Source organism: Zonotrichia albicollis, chromosome 3 (genome assembly GCF_047830755.1).
Source record: "Zonotrichia albicollis isolate bZonAlb1 chromosome 3, bZonAlb1.hap1, whole genome shotgun sequence".
Lineage (NCBI taxonomy): Eukaryota > Metazoa > Chordata > Aves > Passeriformes > Passerellidae > Zonotrichia > Zonotrichia albicollis.
The window spans coordinates 67,288,853-67,313,859 of NC_133821.1; the positions used below are offsets into that span (position 1 = coordinate 67,288,853).

The 25,007-nt window shown below is 38.1% G+C and overlaps 1 protein-coding gene across 1 annotated transcript in view; it reads right to left on the bottom strand.

Moving 5' to 3' along the window:
* Positions 1-25,007, bottom strand: part of ESR1 (estrogen receptor 1) — a 178,988-nt gene that overhangs the window by 146,074 nt on the left and 7,907 nt on the right. Inside the window, exon 2 of the mRNA XM_074537738.1 lies at positions 11,283-11,349. Coding sequence (XP_074393839.1) covers positions 11,283-11,349 — 67 coding nt within the window. The remainder of the gene's footprint in view (positions 1-11,282; positions 11,350-25,007) is intronic.

The following is a 25,007-nucleotide window of genomic DNA, read 5'->3' on the forward strand; positions in this document are numbered from 1 at the left end:
AAAGACAGAAGACTAGAACAAAACTAAATATAGAAGGTGAGCCGTTCTTTGTCACATGGCACTTTCTCCTTAATTTTCAGTGTTAAAGAATCTTTGGATAACCTAAAAATCCTACAAAGTAATTTCTCAAATCAAAAAATTCTGATCCAGCTTGGGGAAATTACATATCATTAGATAAAAGAAGAAGAGATAATTTAACAAAACATTTTACAATCACAGGGATGCAATTGATAACAACTAAGCTGCAAGAAGTTGCAATTACATCAAGACTAAATCATATATATAATTTTTATATATATATATATAGACACAGACACATGAGCACACACAAAACCTTTTTCATTTTGAAGGAATAGTTTCACAGGCGTGAAAGAAACAAGGATTAAAATCAATTGAAAGCAAACATTTTCCTAGTTATTAAACTGGTATTTGAAAAATTTTTAAGCATACTTTGCTGGCTCTTGGGAAAAGTTATAATTCAAAAAATATCAGAGTTCAGAAAATTAGAAAAAGAAAATTAAAACTTGGCTCACCTTTGGTTTAAAAGATGAACAAGTGAAAAATTATAAATTTAATAATAATTTTGGGATAATAAAATTCTAGATGGTCAAATTATAATGGCATGATTAAACACATTCAGAAAATATAATCATAGAGTGAAAACAGATATAAAGGCAGCATTTCAGGAATTCAAAAAATAAATAACCAATCTAAATAATAATTAATAACTAAATCAAAGGGACACAAAAATAAGGCAGCAGTTCAGGCAAGGAAGGCTGTTTCCTAAAGTATTTAGGAAACAATGAAAGAAATCCTAATATCAGCATCAGACAATTCTTAAAATGAAACTGGTATTCTCAATAATAGTAATGCAAAAAAGCCCACAGCAGCATTCAGTAAGTCTATTCTGGTTCAGAAAATCAAGGATGTAATTTAGTATCAAATGATAATCAAGGTTGTAATTAGAGACTTATAACATCAACTAATAGCATTATATAGGTACCTTATGTATAAAGTGATTCTTCTTAAATTCATTGAATAAAATTCAATTTAATATTTTTGGCTGATAAGAACAGTAACATTGTGTAATATATTTTGCCTGCTGTAAAGCATGTGATGCACCATTCCAACAATTGCAAAAGTATGAAACAAAACAAATTGCCACACAATAAAATGAAAGAACACTGTTTACTATACTTAAAAAATGCAAAGATGGGAAAGAATAAGCAACCAAACATTCTCTAGTGCTATTCACAGGTTTTGTTCATATTTTCGTCAGGGTCATGAATGCAAGAATAATAGCATTACTGACCAGATGTGCAGAAAAATACAGTACTTGGAATAATAAATACAAAAATACTGCTTTTAATCAAGGGATACAACATGGAATGTTTTATAGCCTTCCTTCAGGAAAACAACATAACTTCCATACAGCTAAATATAAAAGCATGTATGAGGGGTGGGGAGGAGGAAGGCATGTGAAACAAGTCATTTGCTAGACATACTACTCTCTCCTGAGGAGAAGTGACCCACAAAGGTTTTCAGCACTAGCAGGCAGCCAAACAGGAGCTGTCAATGCTACCCTGTGCCCATGCAGTTTGATAATCCTGGTGTAATATAGCTCAGGAGGGAGAAACAGAATAGCAAGTAGAGTCACATTTGCCTCTGCCTATCACTGACACACTTCCTATTGGGAATACACACATAAAGAGTAGAAATGAACAGCACTTTTTAACTGCACTGATAATTCCCCATCGGAAACCTCTGCCATGCTGATATGAGATTGATACTAAGTACTGAAGCAGAGTTGCTTTCCTCACCCAGCTATATTTCAAAATTATTTGGAGAGCTCCTATAGGTTGTGCTACAAAACAAGTCAGCAAGGATGGTCAAAGCAGGTGTTTTCAGTCACACTAGCTCTGAGAACGGCACTGTGCTCAGTCTGCAGGGCAAACTGCAGCAGAGATGTTTCCTCAGGTCTGTCTCACAAAACCTCACAGCAGCCAGATGCCAAGAGCAGAGACAAGAGGAGAACAGGATGGACTGCAAGAAACAGTGGTGCGAGAAACCTCAGCAGCACTGCCACTCTGAACTTCCTACCTCTGCTGAGGCTTTTCCAGTGCCCCCTTCTTCCTTCATGTAAGTGCAAGAAGGTGGGGGCTTTATTTTAACTACATGTTCTTCAAATGTGCAGAATCTCCATCCCAACATATCAAATTCAGTCACTTGGTCCCCACAACAATGAGAAAGATATGGTCAGATTGGAGGATATCAGAAAATAAAATATCTAGGCTAGTCTAGGAACTTGCCAGCAATTGATAAAGTCACCAGGGCATATTTAGCTGGCATATTTCAGAACATAACATAAAAACAAAATAGCACAAGAGATGCATGATAAAACACAAGACAAGAAGACACATAGAATAAATAGCAGGAAACAAAATTTACCCGTCAAGAAGCAACCTTACCAGGTTGCTTTTACCAGCAAAAGATATTCAGCTGCATGACGCTAATTTGAGCAGATGAGGGGAGAGGGGGAAGAAGAAAGACTCACTGATGGTACTCTTAAAAAGCTAGAAAATTCAAACGTATCTGCCCTGATCAGATATGTGTGCTCCAACTATATAGTTCTCCAACTATGCTGTAGCTGGTGACTAGTGATACAGAATATATATTCGGCAAATATGTATTTGCCAGAGATGAGACAAACTATGTCAGCAGACACAAAATGGTCCCTTACAATCAAATAAATGTCAAAGTTGTACATGATTGCAAAATAAAACCTTTAGCCACTTCTAAATGCTTCAGAGAGCAGATAAACACATAACCCACAAGATAAGCAAATACTAATTTGACAGGGCCTCATAATTTGGAATTTTGCTACCAAAGAGCCAGTTTTTAACAGCAGTCATAAAACCCTTAAATTTATGCAGGAGAAAGCAAAGCCAACAAATCCCCTAAAACATTGCTTGCTGGAAAAAACAGGAAAATAAGAAGTTGCAATTAAGGAACTTCCAAGCAGACAGGCAAATATTTGCAGATAATACACAGACTATATTAAGTGATGCAGAGCAAACATAAGGAAAACCAAAACAGCTAACTACCAATGTAAGACATTATTTGAAGCCGGCCTTCAAAAAAAATTCTGAAGATTTTGTCTTAATGAGGACAATAAAAGACAAAATAAAACTCTGGCAGACTGAATGTAAAAATCCAATAAGCCAAGCCAAAAAAGGCCAGACAAATAGCTTGCAAGGGGTTCTTTTTTATGCTAGGGTAGTTATGAGTGAGAGCCAATTGCAATGAGTTGGAAAAGGATTTCACAATATAAAATATGGGATGAAATGACAGCTGGAATCCAATAAAGATCTGAGGGCTAAAGAGTATACTAAACAAACAATGACTAAACATTCAACTTACTTAGACTAAAAAACACTAAGATCAGAGGAAAGCTGATTACTCCCTATGAATACATTAGGCGTAAACATCAATACCTATAAGGTATTTAGGACAAAGAAAGAAAGCTGGCACTGCAAATAAATTACTGGGAAAATTACAAGCCTCTCAGCTGACAGAACAGTGAAGCTCTAGATCAGCCTGTCCATGAGAGGAAAAACAGCCTAACTGGGCTTTAAGATAAATGTGGATAAGCACCATGAACAAATTACACGATCTGGTTGCTATGACAGCTCAGTGCTGGGTTAGCCACGCAACTTAGGCTGGATTCAACAAATGACACTGAAGCAAAAACTTACCAACATGAATCAGATGAGTTTTGTCTATGCAGAGGCAAGTCATAGTGCCTTACCTATGCAGAAATAAGTTTCTGCTTAAATGCAGAATGTTTCTGCTCTCTTTAGATCAAGAGAGGTGAATTGCTTTGTGTGCAAGAAACCTTGGTCTCACACACACTAGATTTCCATCACTAAAGCCAGATCGAGTTTTAAAGGGTGTTTTTAAGAGAAAAAATATATCCAAAATATTCAAAATACCTGTTTTTGCCTTTGATTATGTTTTGATAAGAGCAAAGATAGCTTGAAAGCCGAAGGTCCAGCCTTTCATAAGTTATTTGTCTTGTCAGAGCAGATCCAGGCTGAGACAACTTAGTGACAGGTTAGTTAGCTAGAATAGGGCTAAATTTGTTAATAAAAATAATCTGTGTCTATGCTACTGGTTTTGTTCACAGCAGTAGTGAGATTTTAAAGTAATTTCCTTCATAAGCTTGGACTACAGAGCAGCTGGTGTGTGCAAAAAACAAATTCCATTTGGGGTAAACTAGGCAGAAAACTGCTACAAAAGTGTACCAAACACAGAGAGACTCCTCACAGAGACACAAGACTAGCTCTTTGGGCAGTCTTGAGGCATATGCCTGGCATTGTATGCCTACCAAGGCACCAGACCCTCACTGTCTCACCACCACTTTGCCACACATTCACATGGATGGGCACCAATGTCTGGAAACCCACTAGGAAGGCAGTGCCAGCACTGCAGCACACAATAGGTATGGTCCTACCCCAATCTGGATATCCAAATGGGAGAACCTAAACTGGCCGAGTATTTGCTGCAATTGTTCATTTTACAGTGGTAACAGGTTGGGTTGAAGGGTTGGCAAGACCAACGCAGCAGATACGGGTTCAATTCAAAAACTATACATTTCCCAAGAACAAAAATTTTACCTTGAACATAATGAGCTGTACAATGTTTTGTCTAGGTTTCAATCCTTTAAGTTACCAAAGATCAAATTTGCTGAACAGCTTGTCTTACTCGCCTCAGTTTAATCCCTGAGGGGAAAAAGATTAGTCTTGTGCCTAGTTCTTATTTAAAAGAGAAAAAATATCATAATTGACTTGACATCTAGTCCATGACATTTCTTGGGTCTCACTTGACTCAGCTTTCTCTCTTTTATTTTTAAAGGTATTTCTACAACTGTATCATTTATGTTGCTAGGTTTTAAGAGAAAATAAATAAAGGAAGAAAACAAATCAATATTTAAGACAACTTTTTTGTCAAAAGTCCAAAAGGAATTTTGAAAGTAAGCTTATGTCAACCTCCCTTTTTCTCTAAATTTAGTTTCCCTGTTTGCAATGGACACTTTGCATACAAATTGTGCCAGGGAGCAAGAGCAAACACTTTATTAGAAAAAGACCACCCCACAAAAAATGAGGTGTTAAGGAAATAATTATGAACTTCCATGATGCATGTAATGACAAAATTTCATTCAGATGGTGCCTTTGAAGCCCTCCTGCTTTACAGTCCACGCATGCATATGCAAGAGTGAGCTCTTGTGTGTCTAGGAGGGAGTGCAGGACCAGGCACTGGCATGTCTTGTCTCAAACATGCCTCTGCTAAGGGAGGAAAGATGTGATCAGAGGAGAGGGAACTGCAGAGGTGGGGCAGCGCTGTGCTGAGCCAGCTTCCTGCTCACCTTGACACCGTGAGCTCAGTCCTCCCAACTCACCTCCTGCACGAGGGCTCCAAGGGCTGAAAAAGCTATTACACTTTTATACTAACTATTAATCTTTTACACCAAGAGGTGTGCACCAGTTTAACAATAAAGAGAAGGGGATGGGGCCCCCTTGCTCTCCTTTTCCTTTCCCTTTTACTTGCACTGTTTTTCCCAGCTCCAGACTATCCATGTGGACCAGCACAGGATCTTAAGGACTGCTGATACTCTTTGTTCTCTCCTTTTTCTCCATTTATCTCTCTCTCCTCTCTTGCCCATGGCAAAGCATGGCTGTTGTACTTACTCAGTACTGAAGTCTGCTGTTGAGAGTGGGAAGCCTGTGGAAGGGTGTTGTGGCTTTTTAGCCAACACCTTTGAGCAGTGGTGCTGCTAACCACCACCTTTGGTTATGTGTTGGGGCTTGTTAGCCAGCACCTTTGAGAAGTTTTTTCTGGGAGTTGAGAACTTCGTGAAGTGTACTGCACAAAATCTAAGGGTTTCTTAGCCACCATTTTTGAGAAAGGGTACCGTTAGAATTTAAGAGCTTGCTAGCCAACACATTTGAGTGAAGCATTCGGCTGGTTGCCAGAGTTAAGGCAACTACAATAAAGCCTGACACAGGGCCCAGAGTCTTGTTCAGCCTGACAAGAAGTTACAACAAGCATCGTACCCACTACCAGTGGTCATGGCACTGGTACACCAGCAAATACAGAAACACTACTGGAAGGTTCTCCTGTTTGGTACAAAGCAGCTGTTAGGTGGATATAGCAACACACGCGACAGGACAAGAAACAATTCCACAAGAAATATGCCCAGTTTAAATGACAGAAAATTCAGGTTGACAAGGAGAGCAATCAGACTAGCTGGGACAAAAATATTATGAAATGCACACAGCTTTCTAAGGAGCACAAGAAATTAAGAGTTCAAGCTTGCTTTTACATCCAAATGTGTCCAAACAAGGTATCAATGCCTATATAGAAGGTGCCCTTCAGACAAAGTCAGATGAAGACAATGCAAGCAGCAACTGAATGATTTCTTGGGATAGTGGGAACACAACCTGACAACAGTGGCCAATGGACTTGCCTCAGCACAGTCAGAGATTAATGGCATTTTGGAATGAACAAGCAGGCTGTCGATTTACAGCTTTATAGCAATGTGAGCCCAAAAATACCATTCAAGTCCACTACCTCAAAACTGATGAGGCCAATAAAATGAGCAGTGAAATTCTGTATAATACTGTATAGTTGCAAAACAATTTTAATGACCCTATTTGTGAAGACACAACCAGTTTATCTCCACTTGAAGAAGACAGAAGGCAAAACTATGGACAGTTACACTGAAGTTACCCAACAAGCTTCGAAGAACAAAATATAAAGAAGATTTTCATTTTCTGTTGGTTTGGATTTCAAACCAAGTGATTTGACAAAATTGCCAAAATTCATATCTGATCAATTTTGGTTGTGTGGTGTTTATGTTTAGCTGCCACAGATGATACAAAGATTGAATCGATCTTTATGACAATCCCCAAGGCATCTTGGCAGATCTAAACCATAATCACTGTGCCATCCAAAGCCATAAAAATTGTCAATGAAAGCTATTTAGAACTGAACAGATATATAATTTGTATCTCCATATGGAACTGCAATTGGACTCTTTAAAAAACAAAATATCTGAAACATAAACATATAATTCCAGCCTTGTTTCATTGCAGATTACTCTCTTTTAACTATTCAATTTTTTAAAATAATCAAACACAAGACAAATGGTACCTTTAAGTACTTGAAGGACTTTGTATAAAACTATTATTTTTATTTGATTATTAAGAAAATATTTTTTCAAAATCAAATACTTTTTCCACTTCAGAAAATTAACCAAGTTTTACCATTTAGATTTTCAAACATACTTGAACAAAAATACTCTGTTCTTTTGTCTGCAGTAAGCAATTATAACAACAGAAATTATTAACAATTAAAAGCAAATATTAACAACCCAAATTATAGGTTAGTGAAATTATAAATGGAATTACTTTTGGTGTGCAATATAGAAACAAGCTTTTTACAGACCAAAAAAATATGCAAATATATACAAAATGCTGCCCACAAAAATATATACCTTGCAGATCTAGCAAATATTTCAATATCAAGTAATTATTTTAAAATATTTTCCTCCAGATTGGTCTTCTTTCTCAGACTGGTTTGCAAGAATCAACTGAATGATGCCAGACTGAGCTGCTTCTGGCTCCTTGGAATGTGAGGGTTTTTCCCCTAAAATTTATAAAAAGGAGTATTTCACCCTTGCTCATATCCATCTTCAAGAAAGCATTGCACAAATTTATTTTCCATTTATCTATAGCATTATTCTGCAAAAAGGAAGAAAAAAAATATCAAATAATATATTAAGAAAATAACTAGCCATATGTTTAAAATGTGTCTTTTTCAGGAAAAAAATGCTCTCTAAATTCCAATTACACTATTTAGCCAGAAACAGGAATAGACACGTGAGTCACTGAGTGTAATCCTTGCTACCAAACCCTCATCACCTGTAAATGTAACTCAGGCAACTCCCTGAGCCTGTTGTAAACAGCGACATGTCCTAGCCTACCCTTCTGATAGGAGGCTGAACCCATCTACTTTTCCAGCTCCAGTCTGAATTTATTCACAGTCACCTGTTGGCAATTGCTTTCAGGATGAGTGTTCCAAATCTCATCAAGATAAATAGTCCTTCAGCAAAATCATCGCCTACAGCATTATGGAAGAAAGATTTAAAATAATCTTCCCAAAACACAAGTCAAGCTCTTGGTTTTTATTTAGCCATTTTTATTTAAAATTATATCCATATTTTATTATGAAAGGTATTACTTGAACTATCTATGCCTTTCATGCACACTTTTTGTTGCTTTTTCTGTATATATTAAAAAAAAACCAAAATTTTGTTTACTCTTCTCTCTGCTTTCATATTTCCACTTCCTACTCAGTGATCTCATGTTCCCTTGTATCTACCACTCATCAGGTCTCTAGAGTACAACTCTGCATGCAGTGTAAGGGACTGAGGCCTAATGTTTTTCATCAGCCTCCAAGGGCTCCTTGAGATCTGCTTCTTCCTCCCTTCCTTCCACAATCCATGGCACAGCCTGTGCAATCTACATCCCCTCCTCAGCTTCTGGAGATGCCAAGTAGAGTAGCAAGATAGGTGTAAGAACTCAGCTCATGTTGGTTCTGTTCCTTTACTTTCTAATTACACTCTTCCCACAGTACTCCCGTTACTTTTACTCTTTTCTCATTCTCTTTTCATCAGTGTCTCCTCAGTGCCTGAGGAGACAGCAGACAAAAGATGTGGGATTCAAGACTGCTGCCTGGAGTACCTTGGAGTAGCTGCTGTCAGTGTGCCATCCCTCACTGGGCAGTGACATTTCAGGCAGTGCCATGGGTGTTGGGCCATGGCAGCAAGACAAACAATGCCCATCGTGCCAAATGAATGATTAATGACTCAACGGAGTCATTCAAAGTTGATTCTCGAATGAATGAATGACTCAACCAAGGAGCAAAATGACAAGGCCTGAATGATGAGAGTGACAGTCTAAGATTAAAGTCTGCACATGACCCTTGATCTCTCCCCAGAGTAACAGCACTGTCTACAGCTCCAAACGGCAGAGGGGAATTCTGAGACTGATGGGATCACTGTGGCTCAGAAGGACCTCAGAGTGCCTGCCAGGCAGCACAGCCCCCTGCTCAAGCAGGGTCACCCACAGCACGTTACTCAGGATCAGCCAGGGTTTGTCTGGGAGTATCTCCAAGGACGGAGACTCCACAACCTCCCTGGGAAAGCTGTGCAACTGCTTGAATGTCCTCGTTGCCAAGCTTTTTACTGTCCACCATCCCCCTTTTTTATTTTTTTTGTATGCTCTTTTTTCTTTTTCTGTATGTTCCTTTTCAGAAACAAAGACAACCAATGAGCACAAAATTAAGCAAATAAATCAGTAGGGGAAAAAATAAAAAGGAAATAAGTGATAACACAGATCTTCTAATTTAACTCATTATATTTCACCTATCACAATTTCTCTGGTTGCCAAAACATTGGCACAATTCTTAGGCTTGTATTCACAAGCCTGAACATTACGTTGTAAGAAGCAACAGGAAATCAAGCTCTCAGCTGCAATCTCAAAATTCCCATTATTTGCACATTGGTACCATGCAAAATCATGAAGTGAAAGCAAATAGGCAACACTGGGTTAGAACATGGTTTATAATCTAACGGACAAACGTTTTTCACTAAATCATTATAAACAATCTTCAGTCCTGCACATGCTTCCCTTTATTATCAAAAGCAGCAACACAAATCTTTAAATAAAATTTCTGTAAGATTGGCTCCTAAATTTCATCTAGTCTGCACAATGAGTATGGCTTTTTGTAATGGTTTTCAGTTTCTGAATCAGATATTTACAGAGAGATGCTGTTGCTCTTCTGACACTGCAAAATTCAACCAACACAGAATTTAGGACTTTTACTTCCAGTGCCTATGATTGATGAGAACTGAACTGCAAACCTAACGTGCTCTTTCTAATTCAGTGTAACCATTGCATGAAATTTCTCTGTTCCAAATTAATTTGGGGAAGGGGGGAAGAAAGTCTTCCAACAGTCTTTTATTACCAGGTTGTTAGGGTATAGATCAGAAACACAAAGAAAAGAAAGCAATGTTCAGTAATGGCCTCTGCACCTCCAACTGATGTGGTAGGAGGTCCATGCTGTAGGCCATGAAGGGAAATAGAAAGATTCCAGCTTATTTCATTACACCTGTTTCCAAACACTCATTCTCCAACTTTCATTTGATCTCAAGGCATATCGATTAGGGACCCAAGTTTAAAATAGGCTTAGCAATACTTAAATAGTAAGTCCAAAACTTAAAAGTAAACTCCAAAGAGAGCACGTGTAATTTGGAAGAAAGAAAAATGAAAGAAAAACCAAATTAAATCAAAACAAAAGCCAAAATCCCAAAATCAGAAAATAAGTAAAACATATATATACAACCATGGGGGAGAATGATTTTTGGAAAATCATATTTATCCAAGAAAAAAAAAAATGCAGTTACGGAAAACCATTGCTCAGTAATCACCAAGTAAATTCTACCAACTGAGTTCAGAACCTCTGCTGATAAATAGAAGGATCAGACTCTTACTTTATACCAGGAAGCACCTCGACGATAAATCTCAGTAAATACATGGTTTCAATATCATTTTTGTGTATAAGTATTGCTCAGTATCAGCTGAGATCGAAATACAGTATTTCATTCATACCAGGAAAACAATACACTGCCTTGGGTGTGACTGCACTCTAATTCAAATAAATCCTTCCCCATTATGTCTCAGCCAGTCGGTAAAGGCACTAACATGTGATTTCAGATTCTTTTATCTATTAATGTCTTTCCACCTCCATGAAGGATTTTGACTGAGGGGCTGGAGGACGGGACAGGGGGGTCACATTGTTCTTTCGCAACGGCAGCACAGGATTTATGGCACGGTCTATAACATACATTAAACAAAGTACTATTGCACCTGAAATATTCACCTTAAAACACACTTTAGGCAACTTTTGCAATGCCTGTGGCTTGTTTTCTGTTGCTTTTTTAGGCTTCTCAGCAACACTGCAGGACACAGGAAAAAAGGAACATATTAAGAAAATAACGTCTGAAAGAGTAAAACTAAATCCAAACCAAAACACCCAACTTCTAAGCATTTCCATAGGTATGACTGGGTGTGCCCAGCAAAGGTTCAGGGTAAAAGCAGCATTTAAAATTGCCTGTGAGGGACAGAAACTGCAAAAACCAAGAGTTTTTTCTGACTTACATAGTTCCCAGCAGGCTGTTGCCATTCCCTCTGCGGGGCTCTCACTGGCCAGGGGGATCACATGACACTGGGAACCAAAATAGAAAAGTGTCGGGAGCAAGGAAGCTGAACCAGAAACACATTTTCAAGGAAAGACCTATCATGTGCATGATTACACACCCTAAGAAGCAGAAGGTGGTAAATTTAGACAGGAACCTAGGCTGCGCTGAAAAATGTGTAATGCACTGAACTCTGCAGTCCGGTATCAGCCACCCTTACAATGCATGGGAAAGATTCATAAATCACAGCCTGCGTCTGTACGTAACTAAACCTGCTAACTGCTGTAGTAAATCACCAGATCTTCAAAGAAAATAAGATCTATCAAATTTTTAATTTAATCTATTGAAGTTTTAAAACAGCTTCCCATCATCAAACCATTTTCGTCTTAAGGCTAAGGTTTCCAGTGGTTTGTAGAGAGGAAGCAATTTTTTTAAAAGGATATGCTCTTAAGATAATTGGGTGAGCTGTAAACACATCTCAAAGATTGCTTTCAATTCTTTCACAAGTGAAAAATATGGTTGCAGACCTGTAGGTCTGCAAAATGTCACTGTAAATCTATAAAACTAATAATTTAACCATGAAGATATAAACAATAATGCAAAGAATCCGAGTCAAAAGCTGAACAGATGAGTTAGAGACAAAATGCAAGTTCCATCCAACAATAAAATATCCTCTAAGTATATTAAGGCTGCTGTTTAGTTATCCCTGCTAGACGATTAACTCTTTCAGTTTTGTAAATCTTGTAAAAAATAAATTCCAGCAAAATATTATTCTTGGGATTACAGGAAATGCAAGTTACCTTCTGTAACAGCTAACTTTTTCATAATTTCCTAGTCATTCGAAATGAGATTGTTACAATTTTTCATTCTATATGTTGTCAAGGTTGCCTTGTTTCCAGGACAGTGATTGTAGAAAAAGGATTTACTGAAAAATGCAAACAGCAGTAGAGAATCTGTGATCAAGGAAAAGGAAATATGTTGCATATCTTAAAAGGACAAGGACAGGCAACAATTTCATGTCCTAACCTTTAGATGCAATCACTCTCACCTTTCAGTCATAAGATTAAAATATTGCAAATCCCACCCTTTCAATGCAACTGGCTCACAAGACCTTCTGGATAAACAAAGGATAGAGAATGTAATTCAAAATCCTACATAGCAGACTCCCAACTCCGCAAGAAAAAAGTAATATGAACATGAGTTAAGAAACCAAACTGTTCCTCTTTCATTAAGAAAAATAAATAAATGCAAATAAATGAAAGGAACCACACACACACACACACAAGTTCTAAAGAAAATCTCAGATTAAATTTCCCAGAAAGAAGTGTACACATTATCAAAATATGTACAATATCAGAGAATATCTTCAATCAAGACAGATAATTTGGTATTTAAAAAAAACAAGATCTGCTTTATTTTGCAGGATACCCCAACAAAAGTTTTCACAAAGTGAAGTAGAAGTCCACATAAACATGGTAGCATAAAAAGGCTCCTTGTATCTTCCCTTTTCTTGTGAACAAGTGTGAAAGGACATTTGAGCATTAACTGGAAGTAGCAGTAGTATAGAAGTAGACACCAGAGCTGTTGCCATTGGTTATTTGAATATAAAGAAAACCTTCCTAAAACTACAAATTCTAAACTATATGGTGGGGTTTTTTTGGGAAGAAAAGGTAAAAAAAAATTTTTAAAAAGCATTTTGAAAAGCATATTACTGTGTACATGCTTCCAAGTACTCTACCAGCTACATGACTTCTGTCACTGTGGTTTTAGGAGAAGCTTTGCATTACTGAAATTGTGTCCTTTTGCAGGTGATGTGGCAGAACTGAAGTGGACAGAAACTTGCCATTGATCATGGTGAGAGACAAACCAGGGCAGTGATATAAGTACAGGACTAAAAATTTAATACAGGACTAAAAATACACAGAACAGTAGATTTTGTCATACCTCTTAAAATTACTACAGAAAATTGGCTTCAGCTACCTCTTGTTTATTGCTTTCAGAAACCTGCATGAAAAATCATCCCTTGGATCAATTTTAAATGTAACAGTGGCCTGCTTTACCATGTTTCAGACAAAGCCTATCTAAATGGCAACATTTTTCTCAGGGTATTTTCACCGTACATCCCAAGCATAGTGCAAATCATCTCAGGAACCCCTCTGTGCTCAAACACATAATTGATTTCATTTGCTTTGTGTTATACTCTCCTCAGTTTCATTTATCAATTGAGACGTATGAAAGGTGCAAAACACACTGGGTAGTGGGGGCTATGCTACAGTATTCCATCATAGGTCAGTCAGAGGGCTGGAAATGAAATTATATGGGAAAAAAAACTAAAGGCAAAGGCAGTGAAATAAATGGCTAGAAGACTATCAATTTAGGGAAAGAAATGCACCCATGTGGGATAAAAGCACAGTGAGGAGGAGGTACATCATGTAAAAGACAGAGTATAAAGCCTTGGATAAAAACAGAAAGAGTGTCAATGTATCCTGGAGCTTAATGCTGGGTGGGGAAGACTTGAGACAGAGTAGAATGTCTCTTTACATAGCTGGCATCAGTGTTATTCTACACACCTGCTTCCCCCACTTTTCTTAACACTGATATATAGAATCATAAAATCTTTTACGTTGGAAAATATCTTCACAATCATCAAGTCCAACTGTTAACTGAGCACTGCCAAGTTCACCACTAAAGCAAGTCCCTAAGTGCTACATCTGCATGTTTTTAAGTACCCCAGGAATGGTGACTCAACCACTTCCCTGGGCAGCCTGTCCCAATACTTGACAACTCTTTTGGTGAAGAAATTGATCCTGATATTCAACCTGAACATCCCCTGGTACAACTGGAGGCCATTCCTCTCATCCTGTGGTTTGTTACATGGGAGAACAGACTCACTGCCACCTGGCTACAACCTCCTTTCAGGCAGTTGGAGGAGGTCCCCCTTCAGTCTCTCTTTCTCCAGATGAAACTTCCCAAACTCCCTCAGGCACCAGACACGTGCTCCAGACCCTTCACCAGCTCCATTGTCCTTCTCTGGATTCTCTCCAGCACCTCAGTCTCCTTCTTGGAGTGAGGGGCCCTGCAGCATCGCCAGTGCCCTGTGAGGGGGCAATCACTGTCCTGGTCCTGCTGGCCAGGTTGCCATTGGCCTTTCTGACACCTGGGCACAGCTGGCTCATGTTCAGCTGCTGTTGACCAGCACTCCTGGGTCCTTTTCTGCCTGGCAGTTTCCACTCTGCACCCGAGCTGCAGCACTGCAGAAGGTGGCACTTGGTGGTGAACTGCTTAAACAGGCATGCATTGAATGAGCAAGTTGACAAATATGGCATTTCAATACTCCACTTATTTTTTAAAATACTGTCCAGTAGATATCTCTCAGTTTATAAAGCTTCTGCTGAAAGTATATTTGGGACAAGCATTAATATGTTGATCTGCCCTGGTAGTACATTACAATTTCCTAAAAAAGTCAATTCATTGATAGCTAAAGAACACTATTTAAAGCAGTGTGCAGAACAGTTTTATCAATTTAAATTGCTAGAAACAAGTATCTCTATTTTACCTTCTTGGCAGGTAGCTTAATTCTTGAGCCAGAAGAAACCAAGTCAATATTTTCAAGCTGTGGCCTCACTTACATCTCAGAGTATGACTAGATTAAACCAATTTTCTGAGATCGCCTCTATCTATTAACAGAATACTTAACAAGAGAAATAGCAGCCCCAGCAAATTATTCCACATCCATGGATAAACTCAGTATTTGGACCCCTTTTTATTCACAATAGTAATAAGGCCTCAAAATAATTTTCTTCACCACCCCCCAAAAATTTAATTTGGACTGCTATCACTGAGTTTCCATATGTTCTAAAGGGACAGTTTGCCATAAAGTTAGTGGGAATTTTTAGTATAAATTAACAGAAATAGACTAATAATATTTTTATCCTTCCTTACGCCCTCAGTTTAGAGTAAAAATTCATGTTTTAGTCTTAACTATTCCTGCAAACAGGAATAATTACTTTAATTCCTTTAACTTCTTTAATTCTTCTTGTGTTTAACTGTAATTCACAGCCATTTGAACAAAGTGTAGTAATCCCAGTGCTACAATTGGCCCTTAAGAACATAAAGATAATCCTTTGTAACAGAGAGTCACTCCAATTTACTGAAATTCACCACACACATCTTTGCAAATTTACAAGTGTGTGGTGACACACCTGATCTCAACAATAATATACACACATTTCTCACAAACCATTCTCCTGGCAAACCTCATCCTCATGCAAGATATTTAAACTCCTTTAGTGGCCTTCCATTATTGAAGATTCCAAGTGGTGATTTAAAAAGATCATATTCCCAACAACAGGAAAAAATAGTTTCCAGTATGTACTAATGTAATAATAAAACATAACCCTCCTACCCCAGTGATCATTGCTTCTGCTGAAGACTTTTTTTCTCACTAGCAGATAAAACATTTCTATTTCCCTAATAGAAATACAAATACTGAAAGACTAATTCTGTGCATTAAGGGGAGAATGGAAATAAGAGATATTTCTTAAACTGTTTACATACATAATGAGACTTCACATATAGAAGACAGTAGCCAGTTTTATGCAGTCCCTATTTCTGCTAAGGGAAATTAAAAAAAAAAAAAAAAAAAAAAAAAGAGAAATGTCAGGTTACACAGCATTATCCACCGCATGCTGTGTCAGCCATCAGTATGTTACAACTACTATTCTACAACTATTCTACCAAATTTTTCAAACACTAGAGATATACATTTATTTTTTACTTTTTTTTTTAATAATGTTACCAGGCTCTTTTTCTGTTTAAACAAAGTAAAAATATGCATATGCAATGTTTGAAATGCAATTAACTTTGGGTTATCTTGATGCAATGCGATCTGACCAAATATTTTGCTATAGTAACTTATATAAATTCAATCTATTTAATAGAAAAGGACTTTTATTTCAGTCACTTAATATTAGTAGTTAATTTAGAGTATATACAATTGGAATTGAGCCTTTAATACAGGACTAAAAATGAAATTTCAGAAAAATATTGTCAGAAGTGTATGTACCAAACAAGTACATGTCTAAGCACCTGGTCAGTGTCAAAAACATTGCAACTTTTACAGAAAATTTGGCACAGATTTATTCAAAACAGATATCCTTGTGATAAACTTAGGTCCTTGCTTGATCATCAGCAATCAAATATATTACTTAGGCCTCATATTTCCCACATGCTGTTCAAAAGCATCCTCATTGCCATCATAATCACCATCTGTTCAAGAAAGGTCAGGATTTATATGAACATATTAAGTCTTAAAAACATAATATTTGAAATGGTTTTAAACAAATTAGTTTCAAAAGGTTAAACAAATTAATTTCCTTGCTATGGCTGTTGAGCATTGAGAGAGACAAAGTACATTCAAACAAGTAGGGAGCTTCCCTTTTCCTCCCAACGCTCTGTACCAGCCTCAAGAGTACCCAGAAGATCTTTATGCACATTTTCTTTTGCCCGACCCCAAGATGCTTAGTACCTAGTAGAAAACCAGAAATCTGTATTGGTTTGAGCAGAGGTACCTGAAGAGGGTGAATCTGCATGATTTACACTGCCTGGGTTTCACTTACGAAATGTCCAGTGAGAGAGTATTCCTTTTTCCTTAAAGTGCCAAAACTTTAATTCAAACCAGTTTTAGTTCAAAACTCTTCCGAACGCTAAGCTGATGTTCCAGGAAAGAAAGGCCTATTTGCCTTATCAAATCTAGAAATCACCTTACTACTAATGGATAAATCCCCAAGGCTTACCCAATTAGCCACTAGTTACCTAGTGATTTTTTTAGTACTTCAGAATCTGAGTACACATTCAGGCACAGATTAAATAGGTCTCATTTTCATACAGTTATAAACATACAGTCCATGGAAGGGACACAGGAAAGAAAGTCTGCAAAGCTGAGCAAGCAAAATCTTACTCTGGAAATATGTATTACAGAAAAAAATTAGGGTTTCATTAATATTTACAGAATATATGATTTAACAGGGAATTCCTCCATTTCTAAAAAGCATGAAAAAAGAATATAGAGGTGTTGATTAAAAACCTGCATACCATTGCAGGAAAAGAGACCAGTTTAAAATTGCAGATAATAATCCACCTTCATTGACTTCTCCGCTATCTTTGTGTATGTCTGTCTTTCTAATATTAGGAACTGTCTGAAGTCATGAAACTCAAATCTGCATTGTTGAACTCCTGCCAAAAACAGATGATGTTGTTATGAGTGACAGACTAGTAACATATTGAGGTCTCAGCTTACTCAATACCTCCAGGTTAATATGGGACTATTTATTATGACTAAAGTATATAGGTTGTTTTTTTTTTTTTTTTGTTATTATAACAAAATATTATGAACAACTATGTTTATCCTCTAAATTTTGAACAAGAGAAGAGAAGAAAGAAAATAAAGCCGTCACTTCCTAAAAATCAAATACAGGAAATTATAGCCTATAGGATGAAATATTTGTAAAGGGATAAAAAAAGTCAAAAAAAAAGAAGATATGAAAGTTATAATAAAAAATCTCAATTAGAATGGGCATTGGAATTCACAGTTAGGAATAGTAGCCCACACAAGCCACCAACTGATTAAGAGAAAACAAAAACACAAGTATTTTTCAGCTGAAACTCAACGACCACAATTCATTACCTCCCTTTTACATTAGTAGCTATTTTAATCATAGATTTGCTCTTATTTTGTAGCTACTTCTTGACAAAAAGGCTTAATGAAGTCAAGGGAAAACAGACCTATACAATTATTTCTTTTTATGATTTGGTGTGGGATGGAGGAAAACAAAGAAAGAGCAAAGATCAAGAAAATGCAGAAGGTATGGACTACACATTTAGTAGGAGGAATTTAGGGAAAAGTAAAAGTAACATCTCTCTTCTGCCTTCACTCTTCCAACTTTTCACTTAAATATGAGCACCACATGGAAATGCTGAAATGTTAGAGTTCAAGAAGAGGCTATCAATAGATAATCAAAAATATTTGACAGTAAGGAAGTGGCTACAAAAGGAGGTAGTATTCAAAAATATTTGAAAAGCAAAAGCATTTTACTATCAAATATCATTAAAGAAATTTCAAAATGAAAGCTGTTTTTCTAAAAAAAAATCAAAACTCTTGATCATTAATATAAAAACGCAGAAAGTTAATGATGTTTCATAATGCTTTTTTCATTATAAAGTTTTAACTGGAAAAAAAATTGATGGGACAGGAATGAATTTTATAAATACATTTTCAGGTTGACAGTGGGCTTTTTTGATGTGAATTTCATCCCTCTCTAAATGTACTAGACAGTTAACTCTAGGGACAATGTGAACGTAAATCAGGCACAGCATTAAAGCATTTAATACTGCATGCACACTATTCCAAGAACAATGCTAACCTGGAACTATGTGCAGCCAGATGATCCTTGCAGAAGCTGCCCATGTTGCAGTTTTAGAAAATAAACTCAAATTGCTCCAAAAATGCAGCAGCACATTGGTAGGAAAGATCATTTGACTCACATTGTCTATTTAGGAAAAGGAAACTGTCACTAGTCATTAATGTCAACAGGTAGGTCAAAAGGAATTTTTAATACTGTTGTCATTATTTAACTTAGACTCAAAAGGATCAAAATTTAGAGGGCGCAATCAGTTTAAAATTAATAGGTTCCAAAATAATATGATGAAGATAAATACAACAACAAAGGGCACAACTTCAAGCACATAGCATAATCAGCAGCACCTAGCAGGAAAAACATTGGATCTAAATATTTTGATTGTCATGGAACTACAAGCACTTTTAAGCACTGATTTACCTGCTTATGGGTTGTACAGGAGCTCCCAAACTCTTACTTCTTTCCCAGCATTACTGGGCAAGTGCTGCCAGCTCTTCTGGCCTTAGAGCCAGGGCAGGACGGGTGCAGCAGCCAGGGAAACCAGCAGGATGGACACCTCACCTGCCTGGGCACTGTCCCTCTTCCTGGGGAGGCCGAGTTCCATAGCAACCTGTGCCTTCTTCCCTTGGCATGAGGCATGTACTGCCTCTTCCACTTCAGATCCACATCCTTTTCCAGACCTATTACTTTTATGAGACAGAAGTCAGGTGTTAAAGGAGAAGAGAGGGTTTGTAGACGGGGAACAGTAAGGGGATTCATGGAAAAAAAGATGTTGTGCCCGAGTTTTCAACAGAGGAACAGAGAAAACTCTGAAAAAGGAAAGCTCGCTGTTCTGCTTCCAAAATTTGTTCATATTTACTAAATTGGAATTTTACCAGCTGAAATTTCTGCTGCCCCTCACTGCTTGCTTATGTCCCCTTCAAAAGGAGGGAATGAACTGTGACGCACACTTGCATCCATGTGTGCAGTACCCAGGTTAATCTGTGACTTGCTAAGCAAAACAGCCATCACCCTACCCCTGAACACAGCGACTCCTGTGACTTCTGTGAGGAAAAATAGGAAATACACTCCATCACCCAGAAACCCAGCTGTGGCTGGTCCTCAGTAGGATGAGGAAACCAATGCACGTAGGTAGCCGGGAACCACCAAACATTCATATTTGTCTATCTTCACACAGCACAGTGCTGCTAGTTTAATCTGCACCACATCTGATTCCCAGTTAGGCAACCAAAAAGACCTCTCAGTCTCAGTCTGCATCTTCCACAGGCCCAGCACTCCATCATTTAAGAATGAAGCAGTATCTGAAACCTTCAGGACACAGATGAGAAAAACTAAAAGCACAAGAGTTCAAGTTTCTCTATTGACATTTCAAGGTTGCAGACCAAGCTCGTAAAAGTATTCTCTTGGTGTTTGAGTCAAACGCTATTTGTAATGATTAGATTTGGAGAGTACATTGGCAGTGGAATGTGCCATGAGATGCTTCTGTCACATCTTTTCTCTTGATAGACTGAAGCTACCAAAGTAATTCAATTTATTTTCCCTTTTGAAGACTGGGAAAAATTAATTACCAACAACTGAGCCTTACACACTCACACCTTAGTGGATGGCTCTCAAGAAAGTGGCTTTCCAGCTGGGTGCCAGGGATGTGCCATTGCAGCAACCCTCACCCACAAGTCCCTGTGGAAACAGTGCTGGAGAGCAAACCCTGTGCTCCACATTCAGGACAATCCAGGCCACCAGGCAGTAGCTAGGGCAGGCCATGCTGGGTCAGACCACAGCCCAGTGGCAAGTTTCCAACACCAGCTATAAGCAGGTGGCTTGGAGGAGCAGGTAGGCGTCCATGGCAATTCCCCTACACTTAGCCATCTCCAGCTATTTCCATCTGTGGAGGTGCCTTCCTGAGCCAGATGCAGCTTCCAAAAACCAGAATACATGTATGTTTCTGGGAAAGGTTATTCAAGTCACAGGAACCCAAGTACTCCCCTCTTAGCTCTGGATTAAGATGCTGTATTTTCAGTAAACACACTCTTGAGAAAAATCTACAAAAAGCCTAAACTGAACAGAGAAACCAGAAAGATTACTAAAACAAGGATCTTCTGTCCTGTTCTAAATCCTCTTTTGCAGAACACTTTGGCAGAAACTATCAATAAATTCATCTTAAAAGCACACTATATTTAAATACATATTCAAAACTTTTTTAAATTAAAAATGAAGGAAAAAAGCTGGCACTCCTCTGTTATAAAACAGGATATAAGAAAACTACTGCTTTTAGTTTTTAACATAACTTTCAAAAATAAATAAATAGAAAGGACAAAAAATATTACCACCTTCTTGTTTTCAGATTCCCTAAAAATATCAAAGAACAATTATTTTGAGACTTCAAACAAATAAAAGGGAACATACTGACAAATTTACAAGGACATGCAAACTGATTTCTAAATTTGTGGGACTGGTATTCTTTAACTGGCATGAAGAAATGAATGCTTCTTTAACACACAAGCCAAGAACATTCCTTGAATCTTGTACCCTAAGAGGTCACTGCTGATGGAAAATGAAAAAATCCTCGTTCTTTATTTGGAGTTCTCTGAAATAAAGGTGAATTGGAAGAGGGAAAACAATGCATTAAATTTATTAAATACTAATAAATTAATTCACACTGCATGAACATAATAGCCACCTTGCTCAGACTTTGTGATGCATTTCTATCCATGCAGCCATCCCACCAGGCTGCTGAAGGATAAACTGATCCAAGGAAGTCTAACTCAGGCAAACTTACTTTCATAGGACTCTGTCAGAGTGAATCCTTTGATGGCAGTTCACTTAAACCATAAAGCTGCCCTTTCACATAAATCTTCCCGAGATTCAGTTACCTGTTTTTCACCACAAACCCTGCACAAAATGGCCTGAAGGCTTCTCAGAAACATGGGCAAGTGAGCTCTGCAAGAGGGCTAAGAGTGCAGCCAGAAGTTCAGCAAGAGAAAGAGAGAGGAAAATAAAGGATAAAGCAAGAAGACAGGCTGATGTAGAGCCCTGACTAGCCAGCCTTGGCTGCCTTGTGTGACCTTACCTGTTGGAGTTCAGGCAGGCTGCAGCTACTGGGACAGGATCTCAGAGGTTCTGGCTTATTTATCTGGATAAATTATTACTTCACATATCAGTAAGGTTTCTAGTGTTATGATCTAACTCACGCAGAATTCAGAAATAGTGTCTGCAATCTTAATTAGTGCAGTAGTAATAGGATCTTTCTCCCATACTGCCATATTTCTATGTCAATACTACCATATTTCTGTGTCAGAGGGGTCAAAGAAAACCAAGATGTGTGCACCTCAGCAAGCACTGTTAGGTGATGTAATTCTGTCCTTATGCCCTGTTTTCATTTCCTTCAAGCATTTCTTACCTTAAAACAACATCCTCAGCCTTCCATGTTTCCAATCTTTGGATGTTTGTCTCCCAAAATTGTCATTCCACATGACTGCTAATCCTATATATCCAAAGGTCCTCTCTTGTTTCAGGAAAGTTATGCCCTAGGGTTTCTGGTGGGTTTGGTTTAGGGGATTTTGTTTTTATCTTTTGGGCAAAATTTTATAACTGATCAGTGCATTTGTGAAGAATAGATGCTCACCTTTAAGAGAAAAGGAACATAATGCAATCATATGACTTTGCCTTTTTCTAATTAGCAAAGTTCCCATATTGTGTAAATCACAATAAAAGCCTGAGGTAGCTGGCTACAAGGCATACTCTCCAACTCTGACACTTGCCAGAAGTCCTATCTTCCTTCCAGTTCCTCCACATCCGTTCCCCACATCCACACCTCAAGTTCATGTCCAGTTCTGAGCCCCTCTCTTCCAGAAAGATGTTGAGGTGCTGGAGCAAGTCCTGAGAAGGGCACTGGAGCTGGTGGAAGGTGTGGAGCACAAGTCTAAGAGAAGCAGCTGTGAGAGCTGGGGTTGTTTAACCTGGAGAAATTAGCCTCAGGTGAGGCCCCTACAACTGCCTGAAAGGAGATTGTAGCCAGGGGCATGGTCAGTCTGTTCTCCCAAGTAACAAGTGACAGGACAAGAGGAAATGGCCTCAAGTTGCATCAGGGGAGGTTTAAATTGGATATCAGGAAAAATTTCTTCACTAAAGAAGCATTGGAACAGGCTGCCCAGGGAAGTGGTGAGTCACTATCCCTGGAAGTATTTTGAAAATACATAGATCTGGCCCTTAGGGACGTGGTTTGGTGGTGGATTGGAGAGTGCTGAGTTAATGATTGGACTCAAAGGTCTTTTCCTACTTAAATGATTTTATGATCCTATCCTCAGGTCAAGGAAGATAGTCCAGACCTCTTGAAACTTTGATGCCCAAACCCAGAAGTTTTGTCTTCTAATTCCTGGACTGTGCAGACAGTGACTCTGCACCTGCTTGCTGTCACATTTGGGCTAACATCCCAGAGGCTGGACGTTTCAAGACAGATCACAAAGCACCATAGTAGAGAGCTTTTCTGGATTTAATTGGGAACAAGGACTTATTCCTCCATCGGTGTGAAGCCCTCAGAAAACACAAAATATGAGCTACTTGAAAATGTACTGTATGTGCAGTGCCATCTAATAAAAGAGTCTGAATAAACTTGGAGATTAATTTAAATTTACTTAATTTTTATTAATTTCAATTTTACCTAAAGAGCTTTATTTTAATTAGTGATTCAGCATTGAACTGCATACAGCAAAGATGTCCCAAGCAAAGCTGAAAACCAGGCACAAGCAATAGGAAGGATAAGAGTTTTCTCCCCTGTGCCAAAAAAAAATAGTAAGGGTGACACAGGAACAAGGAAGAGGAAAAGGAAGAGGAATGAAAGCGATGAAAGGAATTCTGTTTACTTTAAGCTAATGGCCAAACATCTGTGAGAAATGCAACAGGATTTTAGACTAAGCAGAAAGGGGAATGATTTGAAATACAAAAAAACTGGTGCTTGTTCTGCACTCCTCCCTTTCCTTCCACTCTTCCCAGGAGCAGTAGAAAATAGTAACAAAGAGGAAAGAATTAATTGCATGAAGAGGGAGGTGCAAAGAAGTGCAAAAAAAGTTAAGATCTCAGGGGAAAGCTTGTGGATTATTGCCAGATTTAAGAACGTTTACTTTTGCTTGTTTTCCAAATGTAATCCCAGATGATAAAATTGATAATTAGGAAGAAAAGAACAACCTAGAGAAAAAGCAGAGTGTAATTCTTGCATAACTGATAATGACAAAGAATTTCCAAATCCATTATTCATTGAGGATAACAGGAAACAACACCTCTTAGAGATAAAGACTTGATAGATTATACCCTAGGGCACTATTTGAGGCAGCCAAAGCAATTTTTGTCTTGCTAATCTAGCAGCAGAGCAGTTGCAAAAGACACTTGGCACTTCTTGGCACTTCTCATAAAATTTCCACAGTGATCCAGGCACTTTGCAATGATATGATCACAACAATTAATCAGAGGTGGGGAAGTAAAAATCTCAGAGGACAACATTTGCAAAGGATTTAAAGGTTGGCCATCAAACATATTTGGATCACTTTTCAGATGTTATAACTGAAGGCCAGTGCAAAGTATCTAAGAATGCTGGTCAACTGTGGTTGATGACAGGGCTTTGTCCCAGCAAATTGTGTGAAAATGTTCGAGTGACTCTGCATTGTTTCTGTCACCAGCCCTACCTGAGCACCTGGTTCTAAAGAGTCCGGTTTCCTGGGCAAGCTTGCTCTCCAGCTCACCCATCTGGACAGCACAAATTCCCTACCTGTGCTTCTGGCCTTGCAGCTACAGCCCCTGGGATAGTGACCCCTACCAGCACGGCAGCTAAAGCTGCAGAAACTGGGCGCATCGATCCATCCTAAAGCCCATCCTGGATCTCAGCAGCTTTCCCAAGAGCACAGGACCATGTTTTTCCCCACAACACTACAGATGCTTTCATTCCCTGACTCTGCAATTATAAAGAAAAGTCTGCAGGAGAGCAGGAGAAAAGTGGAATTGTGCATCTGTACATAAGTGCAGACAGTTAATCACATAGCAAATTCTGAGCATTATCTTGTAGAGGAGAGCTACCAATCTTCTAAAAAAATTATTAGTATTTAGGGAGATACTGGAAGAAAGGAGAAAAATAAGTAAATGGCATTTTTTTTCCAAAAAAAAAAAAAAAAAGAAAAGAAAAAATACAAGAGGGTACTTCTGGTAATCTTCCTGTAAATTTATCTTCATTGTTAAACAACAAATGGAACAAATGCTAAAAAATTATTCACTGGCTAGCAATAGGT